The 22,768-nt window shown below is 43.0% G+C and overlaps 1 protein-coding gene and 1 long non-coding RNA gene across 3 annotated transcripts in view; one reads left to right on the plus strand and one right to left on the minus strand.

The window, feature by feature from the left end:
* The window catches only part of ZEB1 (zinc finger E-box binding homeobox 1), a 250,650-nt gene that overhangs the window by 43,035 nt on the left and 184,847 nt on the right, over positions 1–22,768 (minus strand). For both annotated transcript variants that reach the window (XM_030550216.1, XM_030550217.1), the window contains exons 3-4: positions 10,266–10,328; positions 8,042–8,203 (exon numbers count right to left, since the gene is read on the minus strand). In XM_030550216.1, coding sequence (XP_030406076.1) covers positions 8,042–8,203; positions 10,266–10,328 — 225 coding nt within the window. The remainder of the gene's footprint in view (positions 1–8,041; positions 8,204–10,265; positions 10,329–22,768) is intronic.
* Positions 2,571–16,670, plus strand: LOC115645502. Its single transcript, XR_003998767.1, has 3 exons — positions 2,571–2,584; positions 3,663–3,669; positions 16,556–16,670. It is a non-coding gene; the product is annotated as an uncharacterized LOC115645502 (long non-coding RNA).

The raw sequence follows: 22,768 nt of genomic DNA on the forward strand, positions 1-22,768 counted from the left end.
CAATGGCAAAATGTTAACCGAATAAATCAGGTGCATTTTAAAATCCCACCCTTAGTCTTCCATCATGCTGCCTAATTCTCCAGTTTCATTGCATCCTTTTCAAGTGTCTCACAAGCTGCTTAGTTTTGTGTCACTAACAAGCAGAGGTGCCAACTCCATGGGTGCTCCAGCCTTGGAGTACCCACAGAAAAAAATTAGCAGGTGCTTAGCACCCACCAGCAGCCAAGCTCCCCTCTTTCCTCCAGTGCCTGCCGGTGACCCTGCTGATCAACTCCTCTCCCTCCCTCCCAGTGCCTCCTGCCTGCTGCGATCAGCTGCTCCACAGAGTGCAGGAGGTGCTAAGAGGAAGCGGGAGGAGCAGGGAAGGGGCACACTTGGGAGAGGAGGGGGAACTGGGTGGGAAGAGGTGGGGTGGGGCCTTGGGAAAAAGGGTGGAGTGGGGGCAGAGCTTGGGGTGGAGTGGGGGCAGGGCCTTGGGGGAAGGGGTAAAACATGACCATGAGATCTATATCAACTCCCTGGCCAATGAAGCAGAGGACAGCCTAAAGTACAACAATCTGCATCTTGCCTACAGAGTCATAGCACTCCTGACTGGCAGCCATAAACAGCCTTCTAACATCCCCATCATAAAACCAGGCAACTCACTCTGCTTCGATGGACAAGTCCTGGACAGAAGGAAAACACATTATGAAAGCATATTCAACTATGCACCTGCTGACAACCATCCAACGCCATGTGACCTGGTGAACCACATGGCTGCAGACACTGGGATGAAAAAATGGTTACTTACCTTTCCAAAACTATTGTTCTGTGAGATGTGTTGCTCTTGGCCATTCCATTCCAGGTATGTGCGTGCCCACGTGTTCGGTCGTCATAGATTTTTGCCTTAGCATTATCTGTAGGGTCAGCAGTGGTGCCTCGAGTGCTGCACTCATGGGCTGGTATATCAGGCACCTCCGACCATACACCCTCTCAGTTCCTTCTTGCCGACAGAGGGGCAGGAGGCAGGTAATGAAATGGACATGAGCAACACATCTTGAAGAACAACAGTATGAAAAGGTAGGTAACCATTTTTTCTTCTTTGAGTGCTTGTTCATATCGATTCCATTTTAGGTGACTCACAAGCAGTGCCAACGGAGATGGACTCTTGAGTTCAAGGTCTTGCAGGGTGTAATTTTGAGACACTATCTCCAGCACACAATGATCCGAGGTAACTCGCAACCAGGATGAACGGTAGGGATGAAGATGGTTGATGAAAGAACAGAATGGATCCTGGTGCATCCTGGGAGATGACTAGAGCATCACTCTTGATTGCACCCTCAAAATTAATGCTTCTTGCCCCTTGGGTGCTTTTCCAGGCCAAACTGCGCAGGTGAGATTGCCAAGGCCTTAGCGGTGGGTGACAATGGCCAGAACTACTTTCTCACAGACAGCGGCATATGCATGCCCAATGAGAAAAGGGTGGCCCAAGTGTCCTTCAACCCATGCAGCCTTGCATGTGTTTGTTCTGAAAAAAGATCGATCCCATCAAATGGGAAGTCTTGGTTCAAGGTCTGCAGCTGTTGGGAGAGGCTGGCGTGTCTGCAGCAAGGAGCTGCGCCTCATAATCACAGCTGCCAAGACCACTTTAGCCATTGTGTCCCACGCCATTTGGAGGGAGCACCGAGCCACTGTGGTGCCCTCCTCCACCAGGGTGCCAAATTCCTGGGCCAAGCCCTGTGGGGGGAACTCCCTGAACTTATGGAGGAATGGTAAGTTGAAATGGTATCTCCCTAGGAGGGACTGATGTGGAATTGCAGGCTGCCAATCGAATAAATTTTCCTCCCAAACAAGTCCAATCTTTTGGCCTCTTTATTTTGAGTGTTGAGCTGGTATGTACTTGCTTATCCTTTTCATTAGCTGCAGAGACCACCAGAAAGCCCATGGGGAGGGTGGATGTAAAGTTACTCAAACCCTTTGGCCGGGTCAAAGTATTTCTTTTCCATCCTTTTTGAGGTGGGAGGGATGGATGAGGGAGTTTGCCAGAGGGCCCTGGCAATCTTGAGGACATCGTCATACACTGGTAGTGTGACACAGGCTGGGGTAGCGGCTGACAGAACATTAAACAAGGTGTTAGCCTGCTCAGCCATTTCTTCCACCCCCAGGCTCAAGTTCTTGGTCACCCGATAAAGAAGGGCCTGGTGTTCTTTAAAATTGTCTGCAAGGCTGGTCCTTGAGGGTCCCGCAACCGCTTTGTCCGGGGCCGAAGATGAGAACTGTATTGCTGGGGGAGGCCCTAGGGTATCTTCCCCTGGAGGGAAGGGAGGCTTAGGTGTAGGTGCAGGCTCCTCTGCCTTGACCTCCAAGCATGCCGAGTGCACCAAGCCCAGTGCCGTCGGTGTTGCCAGCTGTTGCGCTGAGGCAGGGGCCGATGAGCGGTGTGAAGGGGGCATCACTGTGACCGGTACTCCCTATGTACTCCAATAAGGCCACTGCACTGGCCACTGGCAGTGTTGCCAGGGCAGAACAGCCGATGTTGATGTGGCCTCAGGTGTCCACCTGGAGATAGTGTCTCTGTACAAGAGCAAAGGATCTCACCCCAAGTGTGGCAGCTACAGGGCAATCTCATTGTTATTGGTCTTTAGAAAGGTCTTTGTTCACATTCGTCTTGGTAGGATGCAGCCACTCCTTAACAAACATTGTCCTCCACAGCAATCAGGTTTCCCTGTTGGATGGTTGACTATAGACACTGTCCTTACTTCTGGCTTCTGGCATCTGCACTGAAAATTTAACTACTCACTCCATGTGGCATATATCAACATCAGAGCAGCTTCTGGTTCAGTGATATGTCAGCACTTTCCCTTGCCCCGAAAGGAGGTGGTTTTCCAGATGTTTAGATAAATCTGGTGTGCAGTCTTCACACTGGTATTGGTGTGAGCGTGTGTAGTGGTTCACAGCTTTCTCCATGACCCCTGGTATGTGGCAGGGATGCATTCTCTTCCCAGCATTATTCTGTGAAGCTATCAACTAGATATTGGGATTTGCTGCTCCACACGTCAGAATCAAGGTCGGTCAAGAAGTTTTCACTGACAAAGACTACACCAATGATGCTGCCCTGCTAGTGGAGAAGTCAGAGAATTTCAGCCCTGGTCTCCAAGATGTTGTCTCTACTATGGGACTGAATGCCTTATGGCATGAATTTTGGAGCTGGGCCACCACAACCCCTGGTGCAGGTGGAATTGACTACTGCAGTGAGTGTTGATGAGTTCATTTATCTAGGCTACGGACAGAGTCCAAATAGTTTCAGCAAACTGGATGTTCTTTGATGAAAATATCTTACAGCCTCCTGCATGAAGTCCATGTCTCACTTACGGAAGCAAAAATGTTTTTGCACTGAGACTTGGGGTACATCTATACTACACACACTGTAGTGTAGACCTATGGCCCAGCTGTGTGCTAAAAAATATTCAAAATTTGCCGCTCTGGGCTGGTGGGGGCAAGGCTGGCTGGCTCAATGGGAGACCATATCTGGCAACCTGCTGGAGCACTCCCTCCAGCAGGGGGCTGGTGAGTGTTGCATGGGGGCAGCGTGTGGAGAATGGGTCTCTGGGCAGGTTGGGACAGGGCTCTGGGCAGTGAAGGGGTTGGAAGCACTGGGAACTAGGGATTTATGGCACCCTCAGGTCTTAGGTGGGGCTCCACTCCCGGCCCCACACCTCGGGTCCTGGCTGCCGGCCTGCACTGGGCACTCTGCTTTTGGCCTGGCACTGAGGGTCCAGCTGCCTGCCTGGCACGGAGGGATCCAGGTCCCAGCTGCCAGCTGCCTGGCCCTGGGTGATGGGGTCCAGCTGCCTGGCCCTGAGTGGAGGGGTCCTGGCAGTCAGCTGCCCAGTGGTGGGGTCCCAACTGCCAGCTTCCCAGACCCCGGCAGCAGGGTCCCGGCTGCGGGGTCCGGCTGCCCAGTCCTGCACTGTGGTCCAGGGTCCAGCTGCTCAGTCCCACGTTCCACTTCTGGCCTTGCTCTGTGGAGGGGTCTCTGGGCAGGGGTGCTGGGCATAGAGGACTGTGTGTGTGCTGGCAGGTTGGGGGAAAAAGGGGCTTGTAGTGGGGTGGTTACCTGCTCCTGCTCTCTGGGGCTTAAAACAGCCCAGGAGAGGGCTGTAGCTGGGGCAAGAAGCCTGGGCTGATTGGGCGAAAGCAGGCCCAGCTGTGGCCAGATCCCAATCAGGCCCAGCTGGCCTCTATAAGAGGCAGTGATCCAGGAGCCCAGAGTCTCCCTCTGCCTGTAGAGGGAGAAGGTCTGGCTGCAGGGAGCTGGACAAGGTACCTAGAGTGGGGCAGGGCTGGGGAAAGGTAGAGGAGCTGGGGGAGCTCCTGCCTGGAAAGCCCCAGGCTGCGGCCTAGGGTAAGGCCAAAGAGGTACTGGGGGTTGCAGGGGGCAGCCCAGGGATAGGCAAAGGCAGCAGGTCCAAACCCCTTTGCTGATGATGAGTGGCTGATATGGCAGTCTGCCCCAGTGAACAGGGGTTAGATGGAGACTGGGCAGTAGCCAATACTGAGGCAAAGTGGGAAGAGTGGGGTGGGGGTTCCCCTGGGAGGGGGAGACCCAGTTAAAGAGGCACTGGGGTCCTGGGAGGGACACGGGGGCCAGTAGTAGGAAGGCGGATCACCACCCTGCAGAGGGCGCTCTGGGCTGGATTGAGCTAATTCCCAGGATAACCAGCAGGAGGTGCTGCGGGGGTGAGGCCACATGTCTACAGGGCTCTATGGTTTTTAACCTGTGGCTTGCAGTCCACAATTATAAAAAGGTTGAGTACCACTGGCACAGACACTTAGTACAGTGACGTAAGGGGTTCTGTCGCAGAAAATCCATATGCGGGGATGGTTGTACACAAACCTTTAGGTCAGAAGACTGTTTGTTTGCTTGGCCATCACCTTAGGAGGCCTGAACCTTAGGCCCCATCCAGAAGCCCTGATCCATAGATTACAGTCATTTAACCCAGCCAGGCGGCCAGGGCCATAGACTGTAATACCTCAAGCCCACATCTAGAGGGCCTGAGCCATAAACTACTGCCGTTTACCCTAGGCAGGAGGCCTGGACTACTGGTTGTTCGCTTAATCCTCCTCTGGAGGTTTGAACAGCTATTGTGCAATTGCGCAGCTGCATGCCAGGCTGCCCGACCAACTCTCCGATGGCCATACCAATTTTCTGATGCCACTGGAGGGTGCACCCGGACCCTGAGAGGTAGGAAGCTTACACTAACACTCTAGTATAGACCAGGCCAAACTTCAGGATCTATCAAACCTGTGTACTACCTGTATATATGGATCAGAAACCTGGACCTTCTTATAGGCAGACTTGGAGCAGCTAAAGACACTCCATATGCACTGTTAGTGTCAAATCCTAAGCATAAACGTAACGATGACTCCAAGATCTTTTTCCCGACTTGTTGTAGCTAAATTACCCCCATCATATTGTATGTATAGTTGGGGTTATTTTTTCCAATGTGCATTATTTTACATTTATGCACATTAAATTTCATTTGCCATTTTGTTGCCCAATCACTTAGTTTTGTGAGATCTTTTTGAAGTTCTTCACAGTCTGCTTTGGTCTTAACTATCTTGAGCAGTTCAGTATCATCTGCAAACGTTGCCACCTCACTTATTACCCCTTTCTCCTGATCATTTATGAATAAATTGTACAGGACTGGTCCAAGGACTGACCCTTGGGGAACACCACTAGTTACCCCTCTCCATTCTGGGAATTTACCATTAATTCCTACCCCTTTTTCCCTGTCTTTTAACCAGTTCTCAATCCATGAAAGGACCTTCCTTTTTATCCCATGACAGCTTAATTTATGTAACAGCCTTTGGTGAGGGACTTTATCAAAAAACTCTAATAGATTAGTAAGACACGATTTCCCTTTACAGAAACCATGTTGACTATTGCTCAACAGTTTGTTTTTCTATGTGTCTGACAATTTTATTCTTAATTATTGTTTTGACTAATTTGCCAAGTACTGACGTTAGACTTACCAGTCTGTAATTGTCGGGATCACCTCTAGAGCCCTTTTTAGATATTGGCATTACATTAGCTAACTTCCAGTCATTGGGTACCAAAGCCGATTTAAAGAACAGGTTACAAACCTTAGTTAATAGTTCTGCAACTTCACATGTGAGTTCTTTCAGAACTCTTGGGTGAATGCCATCTGGTCCTGGTGACTTGTTAATGTTGAGTTTATCAATTAATTCCAAAATCTCCTCTAGTGTGAAAGGTCATAATCTTGCAGAGATCTGTCCTTCTTTCATTTGCTCATTACACTGAAAAGCAGCACTGCATGTTTTTCAGCCATGATGGACAAAAAAATCCCAGCACAGTGTGCTATCAATCTCTCCATTGATGTTCAAAGGGGCGCACGACCTGACCCTACCTAGCACTGCCCTAAGTATTCATGGATTTGCAGGATTGAGCCAGATCTTGGAATTTCACTACACGATGCCTGGTACCACACCCATCAACCATAGCCATCCTGGCTGGTGCAACAGTTCTCAGTAGGCTATGCATGTTTGATGATAGTGTTTGCAACATCAGAAGCTTATATTTTATTTTTATTAAAAAACAAACATCTCTCTGCATGGCGTAAAATCTTGGCACTTCAAAACAAAATTGCTTAGGTGTTAACACAACAAGTTATTTACATTTATTAGATTAACAAAGTAACTGAACTATTTTCTATACAGACAGGCCATCATATTCAAAAATCAGAGCCTACACTTAGGCTACTACGCCAGTACTTGGGTACCTAGTGCTTCTGAAATTCCGAGCTTAAGTGTTTTAGGATTACAGGTCCCATTGACTTCAAATGGCTGATGGAGCAAAGCCTGGTTAAAGCACTTCAGTTTTCTTGACTTGTGGAGTCTCAACATAGCTGAGGATGATGTTGGTTGCAAATAGATCATGGGCTATTTGCTTATCAATTATTGTGTTTGTGTTGTTCTTGCAGTAAGGATTTGAATAAGACTCTGGAATTGTCTTTTCAGTTCAGATCAGCATTTTTCTTTACAGCTATGAATTTCCAGTAAGAAACTTCTTAACAGAAAAAAAATCTATGTAAAATCTGAAATTTTGCTAACAATCAGGAAATGAATTAAGAAAATTAGTGCAGAACGTCCATTTTTGCAATTTAAGGTTATAAAATGGGAAGAACCAACTAGCAATATGTAAATCAAAAAATCTGATTTCAACTAAAAATTGTGTTTTTAAGTTTAAAAAAAAATTAATTTTTTGTAAATAATAATTTTTATCTATCCTGCAATTTATCTCCACTATGAAAAACCACCATTAACTGTTATTTTTCTACTATTTAGCCATTTCTTATTCAAGAAGATAATTTTGTATGTAAGCCAGTATTTCCTATTTTCTTATTAGTCTTTTGAGAAGGAACTTGCCAGACATTATTTAGATCTTCAAGGAATTATTATCTAGCAGATTCTCTTTGCCAATTATTTTTATTATATGTTTCAAATAAACAACCAGTTACAGAGACACAAGTTACTTTTACAGAAAGTGTGCTAGTTTGACTCAATCAGTTTACAATTATTTAAATGTTGTTTTATTATGCCTTTGCATATATTATCAAATGGAGTTATAGACTGTTATTTTACACTCCGTTATTGTAGACTAGCATTTCCACTTAACAATCCCCAGTGCAAATCAAAACCCAAATGTTTTAATTATCGCATGTATCAATTGTTACTTTCACACAAGACAAGTAAGTGAAACAGAATTTATAAGAGGGTATTATCAAAATCTAGCATAAAAATAAATAGTTAATGCTAAACCTAAGGCCATTTAAGAATCAGAAACCATAAAAATAATTTCTGCTTGATTATAGCCTCATTACATAACAATCAGTGGTTTGAACTCCCATTTATTTCAACAGCTACACGGTCTACAATAGATGCCTGGATCCTTATTTTTCTAAAATATAGGGACTTTCTAGGTCAACCTTTCAGTGTAATTCATTTTGTAAAGACTACTGATTAGTGAAATAATATTTACCATTTTCATCCTGACCACTAGCTTCTGGTGTGCCTTGTCTCTGGTCCTCCTCAGGTGCTTCAGGGTAAATAACAGCCGTATCTTCCTGTTGAAGGAATTCTTCAACATTGGGGTCATGATTTTGTTCGTTTTCTACTTCAGAATCACCTTCATCTTCTTTTACTAAAATAAAAAAAAAACTTTAACGGAATTTCAACATCATATGAAAACATTTTAAAATAATACATACATGACAATAATATTTTGCACTTCTATAGCATCTTCCATTCAAGGAACTTCACAAATCTTAATTAAGTCTTAGGTTAAACCCTGTGAGATAAAAGAGTTTTAGCTCAATTTTACAAATAGAGAAACTGTGGCATAGTGAAGTTAAAGGGACACCAACACAAAGTTTGTTTATATAATGTTTCACTGTTTTCCTTGCAGGCTCAGTTATTTAGTCAGTCACTGTCCCCTGTCTGTGTTTGTCTTCACATAGCAATTGGGGGAAGAAATAGGAAAATGTGGTTGTAAAACCACAAAAATTAGTAAGCAGAGTTAGAGGAACATGTGTTAAACTACTTTTAGATATTGACTAGATTTCAAGTTGGCAGTGTCTCTAAGAGATTTAGTTCAATATCACACAAATTATGTATCAAAACGAGGCATTGCATGTGGATTTCCTGAAATCAACAGTAGTTGAACAGATAAGATGTAATTAATTTCTAAATAGGCACATTCAAAGGAACCACCTACTTGGAACAACAATCAATTCCACCACACTAGTTAAACCCAGGGTTTGCCTTATAAAGTATACAGACTGAAAAGAAATCACCGACAGGTCGCAATTATCAACACCTCCCTTCAAACCACTAAATGGTGGCATTATGTTTTTTTCTCATTGTGGATTCCCTTCCTGAATGGTTCCTCCATCTTCAGATTCGTAAAAGATAATACAAAAAACAAAATTAGGACTTTTTTTTAAAAGTCCTAACTTTGTACATGTTAGGCTTCTTTGTTCCACTTAACTTTCCCAAAAATCTTAGGATAAAATGATGGATTCTTGATCATGACTGAGTGATCCTATTCTGAATGGCACTTGCCATTCCTGCAGCTTCTTTGGGTCCTGCAATTGCAAGGCTGAATTTGTTGCCTTCAAGACACGATTTTTAATTATATTTAAAGTTTGTTCATTACTGCAAACCCATAGGACATATTCATGCAGATTTTCATTGAAAAGCATGCTTGCTGGCTGAAGAGTCTGAGTTTGCTGGTTGAGAGTTTGAGTAGCTTGTTCACCAGGGTTTGTCCAGAGGTTTCAAACAGTTTGCTCTGGATCTAGTTAGTACTGTTCCAAATCATCTAGGTTTAAGTTTGGCACAATCAATGATCAACTTCATTTGTTTTTCATTAAAACTGTATTTCACTATTAACAAAAATACAGTTAAATATTTTACATAATCTATAGCATGACAAATAGTTGCTAGTAAATATTTGCTTGAATACATTATTCATGCAGTTTATACTTACTGCCATGAAATGCATTCTGTGAAAGCTTTGACAGTAAATTACTATCCTATACTTCATTCTCAGTTATTAATGTGCAGCATATTTTTAATAAGAAGGTAAAGCTTTACCATTTGTCTCACAGTGTGAAGTCTCATATAGGTCTTCCTGTTTTAAAATTCAAGCGCTAGATTCTATTTATGACATGGGACAGTTTTCACCATACATACTGTAAAGTAGTTCTTTGTTCTCTTTGGTATTGACCTTATGGTTAAAATATGTATACCAAGATTAAAAAAATGTAAGCATATTTCCGAATAATCCTTGGGAGGACAAACTTACTGACTCTTTGAGCCGCATATGACAATCTTCAGGAATATGAGAGCCGGAAGGCACCTGCCGGAGCTCGGGGCTTCAGCTCCGGTGGAGATGCCTGCTGGGGCTTGAGCTCCAGCAGGTACGCCCTGCAGGGCTGAAGCCACAAGATCCCGCGACCTGCTGTGCAGAAGTCTCACCCCACTGCCTTGCTGCAAAGCAGACAGGGCCGGCTCTGGCTTTTTTGCCGCCTCAAGCAAAAAAACCAAAAACAAACAAAAAAACCCACCCAAACCTGTGGGGTAGCTGGAGCAGCGAAGGGGAAATGCCCCCCAATCCCCCCCAAAAAAACCAAACCACAAAACCTGTGGGGTGGCCGGAGCAGAGAAAGGGCACAGATCGCAGAATTTAATTAGACAAATACCTATACATCCAGCTTCATCATCTTGAGCTTCAGGCCCCAGGATTTCTTTTGTTTCTTTTCCATCTGAAATATAATATTGCAAAAGAGGAATAATTAACATTTTAAATACCATAATCTTTCTTTGCATATTACAAACATCCCCTTATTTCTTAAACAAAAATGTCCATATTTTTCTAATGTTTGGGGAAAATATATTTAAATCTCGTATACTTAAAAAAATATGGATTCCTCATGATTTTAGCTGTATTGAGTGTCTCAGGTCAGAAAGATTTTATAAGAAAAAGAAACTGCAATTTTAAGAGAAGGCAAACATACAATACCAAAGTAATTATTTGAAGACAGGGGAAAAATAGGATAAGGATTGCTGTTACATATCCTAATATGGTATTTTTGTAGTAGGAGTATCTTTCTGGCAAGTACAAAATGTGCTGCTTAGAATGAAAGGCAAGTAGTTTGTTCTTAGTATCTGATGCATTAGATTATTGCTTTTAGAGGTTAATTTATTGTAACATTAACATATTTGCTCTGCTTTTTGTAACTAGCAAAACCAGCAGATCATCAGTAATTACTCCACAATTATTTGCAACAATCTATCATGTAATACTGTATAATTACCTGCAGAGATCTAGAGGCTAATAAACTTAGCCAAATAAAAATCATGAGAGTTCTTGCTAGGTTTGACTATTGAATTGAGAAAGCAAGAAAACATTGGCATTGAATCAAAGCATATATTTCAGTTGTGTAAAACTGATTTTAAGTGTTTTACCAACTTCTTTCCTGTGTATTGGAATTACCACACCACCACTTATACAAAAGTACTATTACTGACACCACTGCATATCTCTGGGCAGTTGGATGGATGCCCTTAAAATATGATTTATTGAAGGATTAATATCTCTGCAAAATAGGACTGACTTCAAAATCATGATCTGACACAATTTCCTTATGTGCTAATTTAAAATCAGTTTTAAAGACTGAGTCTAGGCAAGGCACTAGATATGGTGAAATTGTTCTATGGGTCATGGTGTTCTCCATACCATTTCAGAATGGTGACCCTCTATACTGGAAGGTCACTTTCACTACCAGCCCCATATTTTCATCAAATATATATTGATGGTGGCCATCATTTATTACTGTTTTCTCTCTAGAAACAGTGGCTCCAGATTGGGGGAGGTGGGGTTAAGTGAAGCTTTTGCTGTTGAAGGAGCTAGAATAGCAGTCCTATACAAGAGTCCAAAATTCTTTAATTACAAATCTAATATAGCATGGACACTGACGGCTGAGGCTTCCCCACACACCTCCACTAACACGCCTCAACTCTTTGACTATTAACAAGAGAGGCAATTAGTCCTGAAGGTTCTGGTAGTTTTAAAATTTAGAGACATGTCCAGTATGAATTTGTCTAAGGTTACCAACTCACTTTATACAGGCTATTAAACATCTTTCAATCAGTAACAACTTTCAGCCCGTATTGATTTGAGCCAGTAGCTGGTAATGAACATGAAAACCCTTATATTCAACCAGTTGCCAGTTCCCTGGTGTTCTGTGATAAACAGTGGCACTTCAGGAATGAGCAGTATAGTATGTGGAATGTTGATAAAAGCATGGTAACTTGTACTTGCAATTGTAATCAATATATGCTCAGCTATGGAATTCTTATTTAGTACAAGTTCTGGTATGAAGTGCAGAGTTTGGATCTGAAGTCAGTGTCTATCTAAGCCCATCACAATCTATAGAATTTTCCAACCCAAAGGTCACATCAAACTTGAAATAATACCAAAAAGAGAAAAGAGCCAACTAGTTGCTCAAATATTTTTCAGCTGAAGTTTTATTCAAGATTAATGCTAAATATGCTTTTCTAATTCAGGAATGTTCCACTGATTGCAGGTGCTGTATAAAAGTGTTAATCTTTGGTTCTCTAAAAACAGAAGAGTGGAATCTACATCTTTATTCCAAAAAGTACTTTTTGCACAATGCATAGTTATCCTGTGGAACTCACTGCCACACATAGCAAGTCCAAGAACTTAGAGGTATTCAAAAAAGGCAGCAGATCATTTACAGTATGTGGATTTTCTCATTATTCATAGTTACATTAATTAGGACAAAAAATACAAGTGCTTCAGAGAATACACCAGCTGGTGGGGGTTAAATAGATTATTCTATAATTGTCCATTATGGGAATTCTAGCATGTTCCTCTACGTTCCTCTGGCACAATGGGACTCTCAACAATAAGAGTAAAGCTCATCCATGCAAAGAAACAGAATCTTCTCTGGGGTGCTCTGAGATTGTAGAATGAACTCCCCCAGGAACTGAGGACCATCACAGACCTCATCGCTTTTTGCTCCAAGCAAGGCACATTTATTTGACTTTGCTGTCTCGAAATATACACATTGCAATGTTTATTAATAAATTAAAAAAAAAAGACACTACCAAAAGAAGACACTCCACTGCACATGCTTCTCCCTCTGGGGAAAAAATGAGAGAACAAACGAGACATGACAGATGCACTACTGGAAAGCACTCAGATACTACAATGATAAGCATGGCATAAAACCTGAATAGAATAGAATAGAAAAGAAAAACATCTGGTCCTGTCCCCCTTTCAGATACAGGATACTAGACTAGATGAACTACTGATCTGGAATGACAATTCCTATGTTCTTATGCTCCCACAGAAGTGAGCCAAAAGTGTTGTAATCACACAACAAATGCTAGAATCCATAATTTGTAGTGGTTATTAAAAAAGCAAGGGCATGCTACCTTTTTAATCAATACAGAAGTCAATTTCTGCTTTACACATAAACTGAGGACTTCCAGGACTACTTTAAGTTCCATTCTAAATACATCTTTCCAAAAGGAAAAGGATGAATAATTCAATCTACCCTAATAGTGGAGACAGTAGTAATGAAGACTGACAGAAGTCTATGGAACTAATAGGTTAGAAAGTATGCCTGCACTTGCAGATATTTTCACAAACAAGATTTATAATTAAAGGAACACTGGAGTGCTTTAATCTAGCTCTAACTTTGACCATCACTTGAAAAGTCTTAGTCATAGACAAATCCATGTCTTGTTGGTCTGATCCAATCCACCCATGGTAACTGTCATGTGCTTCAAGTCCAAAAGCTTTACATGCTGTAAAACCACTAAAACGTGTTTTCCCCTATAAATAGCCCATACTACACAAAACCGTGTTTTCCCCTATAAATAGTCCATACTACACAAAACCATGTTTTCCCTCTTCATTAGGCCAATGAGATCTGCTGGAGAGGTGGGATTATTAATGTAGTTTACTTACTATTTATAACAATTTACAGCAAGCCCCTCTGGCTTCATAAAAGGCAAAAATAATATTAGCCAGGCTGATCCTGAGTAATTTAAGATTTCAGTGGCAACAGGATTTAATTTCACAGAAGGTAAAAAAAATTCCCCAAATCTACTAGTTTGTAAACTCTTCATGGTATGGACTATGCCTTCCTGTGTTAGGATGACCAGCAGGGCTGGCTTTATGAAGGGCGGGGCCCGATTTGAATGCCCGTCGGCAGTCTGGGACTTTGGTGGCAGGGGGTCCACTCTGGGTCTTCTGCAGCACTGCAGGCCCCCCCATCGCTGAAATGCCATCGAAGCCCCGGAGCGGACCACCCCTCCCACTGCCAAAATGCCGCTGAAGACCAGAGTGGACCCCCACCGCCGGGAGAGTTAAAAAAAAAAAAAAAAAATTAAAAAGACACCTACGGCGCGGGGCCCGATTCCGGGGAATTGCGGGAATCAGCTTAAAGCCGGCCCTGGTGACCAGATGTCCGGATTTTATAGGGATAGCCCCAATATTTGGGGCTTTTTTAAATATGGGCTCCTATTAATCCCCACCCTGTCACAATTTTTCACACTTGCTGTCTGATCACCCTATTCCGTGTGCTTGTACAGCACCTAGGGTCCTGATCCTGACTTTGGGCACTACCATAATACATTAAACAAACAGCAGTAATTTCATAGCCACTTATTGAGCTTTCATCTTTCTTTTTTCTTCATGTAGGAAGGTATTCTGTGTCCTGAGGATACACAAATTTAATTCAGTCTTTGCATATCCCTCAGTGTTAACCTTTACATAGCAGATGTTTAATAACCAGAATATGTATTCTATATTTTTTGTTATATTATTTGCCTTGCAACACACTTCTGCAAACAAATATACAATCACTTTAATGATCGTAGTCATATATGTTCAGCAAAGGATGGGAACATCGGTGAACAGTTTACCTTGCATTCTTGCATTCAGGAGTTAAGGATTATGCTGCAAACATAGCCACTGGGGAGCAGAAAGGAGAAGAAGATATCCAGTGCTAGGAAGAAGAATGCAGCACAGTCTCTGATCAAATAGAATCATAGAAGATTAGGGTTGGAAAGTACCTCAGGAGGTCATCTAGTACAGTCCTTTCCTCAAAGCAAGACCAACACCAACTAAATAATCCCAGCCAAGGCTTTGTCAAGTCAGGCCTTAAAAAACTCTAAGGAAGGAGATTCCACCACCTCCCTAGGTAACCCATTCCAGTGCTTCACCACCCACGTAGTGAAACAGTGTTTCCTAATATCCAGCCTTAGACCCCCCTCACTGCAACTTGAGATCACTGCTTCTTGTTCTGTCATCTGCCACCACTGAGAACAGCCTAGCTCCATCCTCTTTGGAACCCCCTTCAGGTAGTTGAAGGCTGCTATCAAATCTCCCCCTCACTCTTTTCTTCTGCTGACTAAATAACCCCAGTTCCCTCAGCCTCTCCTCATAAGTCAAGTGCCCCAGTACCCTAATCATTTTTGCTGCCCTCTGCTGGACTCTCTCCAATTTGTCCACATCCCTTCTGTAGTGAGGGGACCAAAACTGTACGCAATACTCCAGATGTGGCCTCACCAGTGTCAAATAGAGGGGAATAATCACTTCCCTTGATCTGTTGGCAATGCTCCTACTAATACAGCCCAATATGCCGTTGGCCTTCTTGGCAATGAGGGCACACTGCTGACTCATATCAGCTTCTCGTCCACTATAATCTCCAGGTCCTTTTCTGCAGAACTGCTGCTTAGTCGTTGGTCCCCAGTCTGTAGCGGTACATGGGATTCTTCCTTCCTAAGTGCAGGACTCTGCACTTGTCCCTGTTGAACCTCATCAGATTTCTTTTTGCCCAATCCTCCAATTTGTCTAGATCACTCTGGACCTTATCCCTACCCTCTGCCATATCTACCTCTCCTCCCCATTTTAGTGTCATCTGAGAACTTGCTGAGGGTGCAATTAATCCCATCATCCAGATCATTAATGAAGATGTTGAACAAAACCGGCCCCAGAACTGACTCCGGGGCACTCTGCTTGATACCGACTGCCAACTAGACATTGAGCCGTTGATCACTACCTGCTGAGCCCAACAATCTAGCCAGCTTTCTATCCACCTTATAGTCCATTCATCCAATCCATACTTTTTTAACTTGTTGGCAAGAATACTGTGGGAGACCGTATCAAAAACTTTGCTGAAGTCAAGATATATCACATCCACTGCTTTCCCCATATCCACAGAGCCAGTTATCTCATCATAGAAGACAATCAGGTTGGTCAGGCATGCCTTACCCTTGGTGAATCCATGTTGACTGTTCCTGATCACTTTCCTCTCCTTCAAGTGCTTCAAAATAGATTCCTTGAGGACCTGCTCCATGATTCTGCCGGGGACTGAAGTGAGGCTGACCAGTCTGTAGTTCCCCAGGATCCTTTCTTCCTTTTTTAAAATATGGGCACTATATTTTCCTTTTTCCAATCGTTTGGGACATCCCCCCGATTGCCACGAATTTGCAAAGAAAATGGCCAATGGCTCTGCAATCATATCAGCCAACTTCCTTGGCACCTTTGAACGTGTTAGATCTGGACCCATGGACTTTTGCATGTCCAGCTTTTCTAAATAGTCCTTAACCAGTTAGTAGGAGTCAGAATTCTGCTATCCAAGTGTAGTCTGGACTTAGTGCTAAAAGCCCCTTTAAATGTGATTTGCAACACTTTGACTAAAGGATTTTTGGGCATCTTGCACTCACCTCATGCTAGATGAGGACACCAGCAAACGAGTCAGATCCTTGGCACTGTTCTACCTGCTCTGCACTATTCCCAGTGAAGTGACAGGCCGGGACATGGAACAGAATCACGACTGGTAGTGCGGATGAACAATCTCTTGCTATCTATAGATGAAGGGATAGTCATACTCTTGGATCTCAGTGCAGCATTCAATATGGCTGATCATAGACTATTACTATCCAGCCTAAGGGTATGTCTACACCACGAAATTAAATCGATTTTATAGACGTTGATTTTTAGAAATTGATTTTATACAGTTGATTGTGTATGTCCCCACTAAGCGCATTAAGTCGGCGGAGTGCGTCCTCACTACTGTGACTAGCATCGATTTACGGAGCGGTGCATAGTGGGCAGCTATCCCACAGTTCCCGCAGTCTTGGTGGGGTGGGAGGTTGACGCAAATCACCTGGCATCCAATTTTGAGCAGCTAGACACCAGAGTGAGTGGAAGAGCACAGCAAGGTGCGCTGTGCATCAGAGAGGCTTTGAAAGCCAGTTGCATGACTGGAAAGGCTACAGTGTGACAGTTGTGTGTGTTTCTCCTTGATGCAAACCCACTCCCTTTGTTGATTTTAATTCCCTGTAAGCCAACCACCCTCCCCACCTTAGAAATAAAGTAACTATTGTTTTGAAACCATGCATTCTTTCTTAATTAATTAAAAAAAAAAGAGATAACAGACAAGGTAGCCCGGGTGAGGTGGGGGAAGAGGAAAGGACATGATCACATTGCTTATTGTAGCCACACTAAAAATCAAACTGTTTGAATGAGAGCCTTCTATTACTTGGGCCATCCTCTGGAGTGGAATGTCTGGGTGCCCGGAGCCTCCCCACCACGTTCTTGGGCATCTGGGTAAGGAAGCTATGGAACATGGGGAGGAGGGTAGGCGGTTATACAGTGGATGGAGCGGGGGTCTGTGCTCTTGCTAGCTTTCCTCAGCATCGTGTCCTGCCTCCGTTCTTCGTGCTCACTTTATTCTTTCCTGGCCTCTGCCACTGAATGCTTCCATGCATTAAGCTGTACCCTATCAGTGCAGGAGGACTGCATGAGCTCAGAAAACATGTCATCGCGAGTGCGTTTTCGCCTTCTAATCTGTGATAACCTCAGGGATGGAGAGGATAGGGGGAGCGCAGAAACATTCTATTCTTTATGATTCTGGGGGAGGAGTACAGAAGTCGATTTTAAGAGCCCTTTAAGTCGACGGAATGGGGTGGGTTGTGTGGATGCATTCATTTTAAAATAAACCTAATGCGGCTAAATTTGATCTAACCCTGTAGTGTAGACCATGCCTAAGAGAATTAGCAGAGGCCCAGGCAGAAGCTCTAAAATGGTGTGAAACATTTCTCAAGGGCTACACCCACAAGGTAGTGATGGGCATCTGTGCCTCTGAGGCCAGAGCCCTCATTTGTGGAGTACTATGCAGTTCCCTTCTCTTCCCTTCCTCTTCAATATTTACATACAGCTGCTCAGAGAAATGGAGAGATTTTATGGGCTCAAATGCCAACAATATGCAGAACACACATAACTCTACCTATTGTTCACAGCCTACAGTATCACCACAGTCAGAGACAGTTAGGTAACAAAGATCAGCACATGGATAAAGTGGACTTGGCTGAAGCTAAACTTTACAAGCAAAATCTCCTTTTTTGCTAGACAGAGAAACACTTCAAAGAGTTTTTTGCCACAGTGCTGTCTCTAGTAGAGGAGGAGATATTCCACAAATCATCAAGGCATTCTGTAGTATAGTAATCTTTATCGACAACTTTCTGATTCTGGACTGGCACATAACAAGAACTGTCTACAGTCAACTTGATCTCCCCTCTCTGACTGGCTAGGGCCTGTACTTTTTGGGAATAACCTGTCTTGAATCATACCACACTTCCATTATCTCTGAGCTTGATTATGCCATGCAGCTTACATTGGGCTTGAAAGCATCAGGCCTGAAAAGAGCTGCAACCAATGCAGAATGCTGCAGCATGCCTCCTCAGTAACCCAGGTTACTGAGAAAACACAATCTGTACTTCTTTAACTTCAATGCCTCTCTAGAAAACATCAATTGAAGTTTAAATTCTCAGCTGTCAGTTTTAAGGCTATAAAAACTGACGCGGTCTAGTTACACAAGGTCTTACCCTCCAGGACCTTGACCACCCTCAACAGCCCTGCTCCTCAGAAATAATGGCTTTGCATACTTCAGGGGTGAAGCTTATAAGTGCAGGAAACAAGATTTTTTGAGGGCTGGCCCAAGAGTATAGAATACCCTCTGGCAGAAACTAAGAATAACCACAAACTTTATAATTTTCCCATTGACAAGCAAGACTCACTTCAACACGGGTTTCCTAGATAGCAACTGACAGCATATTAGTTTTACTTCTACTTTAAAAAAAAAAAAAGACATAAACCAAACCTAACTCTTCCCCTTTGTAGTGAGGAGGGTAGAGGGAAAATGGTGAGAAAACATCATTTGACTGACATTAGTAACCATGCTTATTTTTTTAACTTGGAAGGCACTAAGATACAAGTGTAAACTTAAATTAAAAGGAATACAGAAATAAAATTAGTTTAATAAGCATTGCATCTACTAGATATGAATGGCATCCAGTTGCTGAGTGTGTGCACATTATACTTAAATTCTTAATATGGGGTTTAAATGTTGCATGGGGTCTTGAGTGGGCCCCTCTTCAGCAGCATGAATTTCATCTTATGTGATTTTCAGAGCTTGAATACTTTGTTGATTCTATAAGGTCTTTTCAAAATTAATGCCAGTAGCTATTGCTCCTTGTTATGGATTTGAATTACGCAAACACAAAAATGTATCTGAACTAATTTTTTAAATGCATTTGGATTCTCTCAAATGTCTGAACTATTTTTTTAAACACAGAGAAAGATAAAAAGAATCTTGCTCTCAGTCTAAGATGCTTATACAGAAATCCAGCAGGAATGGAATTTTTCAGTCAAGTTTTAAACACTTGGAAAAAAAAACTAAGAGGAGCAAAATATGCATTTTCTGAATTTACTATATATTTTACTTGGAAATTTATCATGCCTTAGTTTAATAACACTGTGTTTTTCATCAGAAAACATTACTTTATAACAATATACTTTTTAAAATATAATGTAGGCTTTAGTTTAAACTAAAAGGGGGGGGGGGAGGAAGAAGACCGTATAGAATCACAATACACACCAATGCTGGAACATTGCCATCAACTTGTATGGGATACATGTGGTTCACTTGTTGAGACTTGTATGCGTGTTTCAGTTAAACCTCTTGAGATATACACCTTATATTTGAGACACCTGTTCTGAAGATCTTTTAGAACTTCAGTTAGAATTGCTGGAAACGGAAAGAAACTGATCTGATAATGAAATGTAGTTTATGTATGTTGCACCTACTTTTATATTTTTCTGAACTGATCAATCAGGTGAAAACCAAAAAGTATACTGAGTCCACATATGCAGGATAAATTTCATTACTGGTTAGTGATAAACTTGCTACACATGCTGTAAACTGGTATTCTAAACACACACAGAAGTGTTTCAGGGATGTTCTCAATGCTTCAGTTACCCACCCTATTGGCTTTTTCCTTTAAGACAAACAGCACATATTTAAGTGCTGTTTCCTTAGACCTATACAACCAAGAGCATCAAAATACTTGTGACTGAACTTTCTTACTTGTGACTGAACTTTCTAAATAAGTGATGGTCACATTACCACCACCCTATACCGAAAACCTACCGACAGCTATGCCTACCGTCATGCCTCCAGCTTCCATCCCGGGCACATCACATGATCCATTGTCTACAGCCAAGCACTGAGGTACAACCGCATCTGCTCTAACCCCTCAGACAGAGATCAACACCTACAAAATCTCCACTAAGGATTCTCAAAACTACAATACCCGCACGAGGAAATAAGGAAACAGATCAACAGAGCCAGATGGGTACCCAGAAGCCTCCTACTGCAAGACAAACCCAAGAAAGAAACCAACAGGATTCCACTGGCCATCACATACAGTCCACAGCTAAAACCTCTCCAACGCATCATCAGGGACCTACAACCCATCCTGGACAATGATCCCACATTTTCACAGGCCTTGGGTGGCAGGCCAGTCCTCGCCCACAGGCAACCTGCCAACCTGAAACATATTCTCACCAGTAACTGCACACCGCATCATAGGAACTCTAGCTCAGGAACCAATCCATGCAACAAACCTCAATGTCAACTCTGCCCACATATCTACACCAGCGACACCATCACAGGACCTAACCAGATCAGCCACACCGTCACCGGTTCATTCACCTGCACGTCCACCAATGTAATATATGCCATCATATGCCAGCAATGCCCCTCTGCTATGTACATTGGCCAAACTGGACAGTCGTTACGGAAAAGGATAAACGGACACAAATCAGATATTACGAATGCCAATATACAAAAACCTGTAGGAGAACACTTCAACCTCCCTGGTTACACTATAGCAGACCTTAAGGTGGCCATCCTGCAGCAAAAAAACTTCAGGACCAGACTTCAAAGAGAAACTGCTGAGCTTTAGTTTACCTGCAAATTTGACACCATCAGCTCAGGATTAAACAAAGACTGTGAATGGCTTGCCAATTACAGAACCAGTTTCTCCTCCCTTGGTTTTCACACCTCAACTGCTGGAACAGGGCCTCATCCTCCCTGACTGAACTACCTCATTATCTCTAGCTTGCCTGCATATATATACCTGCCCCTGGAAATTTCCACTACATGCATCTGACGAAGTGGGTATTCACCCACGAAAGCTCATGCTCCAAAACGTCTGTTAGTCTATAAGGTGCCACAGGACTCTTTGCTGCTTTTACGGATTCAGACTAACACGGCTACCCCTCTGATACTTTCTTACTACAAATGTCAAAAATATAAACACATAGCAAATCAAAATGTTGTAAAACTCCTCCTTTTCTCTGATTTATCTATTGCAAAATACTCAAATCACATACTTACATAAATCATAATGTTAACAAACCAAGAAAACTGACTTCACTATAAGAAGAATGTTTTAGAGCATGTATATTTTTCAGTATTGAATGTTAAAAACTTTATTTTAGCAAACACACAGTATATTAATTATTTAAATCTACTAGGTGTTCAAACAGCTATGAGAGTCTATGTTAGTAAAAATCACTGAAGTATACATGATCATTTGCTGCATATTTAACGTATTTATAATAGAGACAAAAATCTAAATATAGTAAAAGTTAATAACTGAGCCCAATCCAAAGTCATAGTTTTGTACAAGTTTATACATATGGAGCTATTTAGAGCCAAGCTTAAAAGCTAAGCCACCTGTCTCTCAAACTTATGCTTGCACACATACCAGGTTTATAGTACAATTTGGTTCAGCTGCGCAATTTTATCAGCTAAATTTGAAAGGCTGATAGTATACTTTAAATAAGAACAGTAAAAGCAGGTGAAATTACACTGATAAAGCTCTGAGAAAGCACAGCATGTATGGGATTCTTCCTAAAAGTGTGGGAGTCATGAGATCCTGCCCTTAACCCTCCTTTTCCCCGGGAGGCCCCGCCCTGCAGCGAAGCTGGAGCTGGACCAGGAAGTCTGGGCCCCTCCACCTGCCTGGGGTTGGGTAGACCTGAGAGCAGCCCCTGGCCAATTGTCACTGTTCCCCTGGACTCTCTGCTCAGGGCAGGTGGAGGGTCCGTGGCTCCCCACAGCTGCCCACACAGCTCCTACCCCGATCTGTCTCCGGCTTCCATTCTGGGGGCCGAAGAGCGACAGCTGGGGCACGGGCTCTTGGGCCCTCCAACCTGGGCAGGCGGAGGGTAGGCGACTCCCCAAAGCCGCCTGGGCTCCCCAAGTGGCTCTTACTCCTTGGCCTCTGCAATCCAGTGCCCCTGTCCTGAGTGATTCATGAAAGGGGGAAGTTAGGTGTTCCCACACCTAACTTGTCTGGAGGGCCCGATCCAGTAAGCATGGAATACTTTCAACATCAGATTAGAAAGAGAGAGGACAAGCATGAAAATGATAATTTAGCCTGATGGTTAGAGCACTCAACTGATAGATGAGAGGTCCTGGATTGAGTCCCTCTGCTCCAGTGACTTTTTAAAAAAAAAATTGATATATCCCTACTGGAACAGTTTCAACAGGAGAGACTGACGGAGCTGCACATCAGAACATCCTATAGCCCAGTGGCTAGCACACTCACAGGAGAAGTAGCCTTGTTCCCTGTTCAAATTCCTTCTCCATCTCAGGTGGAGGGGGGACTTGAACTGGGCATCTCCTACAACACAGGTGAGTGCCTTCATCATTGGGTTAAAAGTTATTAGGGAGTTCAGCACCTTCTTCCCCAGCTTCTTGCTAAAACAGCATAGGTACCTACCACCAAGAGAGGGTTTTCATCTGAGACT

Source organism: Gopherus evgoodei, chromosome 2, assembly GCF_007399415.2.
Source record: "Gopherus evgoodei ecotype Sinaloan lineage chromosome 2, rGopEvg1_v1.p, whole genome shotgun sequence".
Classification (NCBI taxonomy): Eukaryota; Metazoa; Chordata; order Testudines; family Testudinidae; genus Gopherus; species Gopherus evgoodei.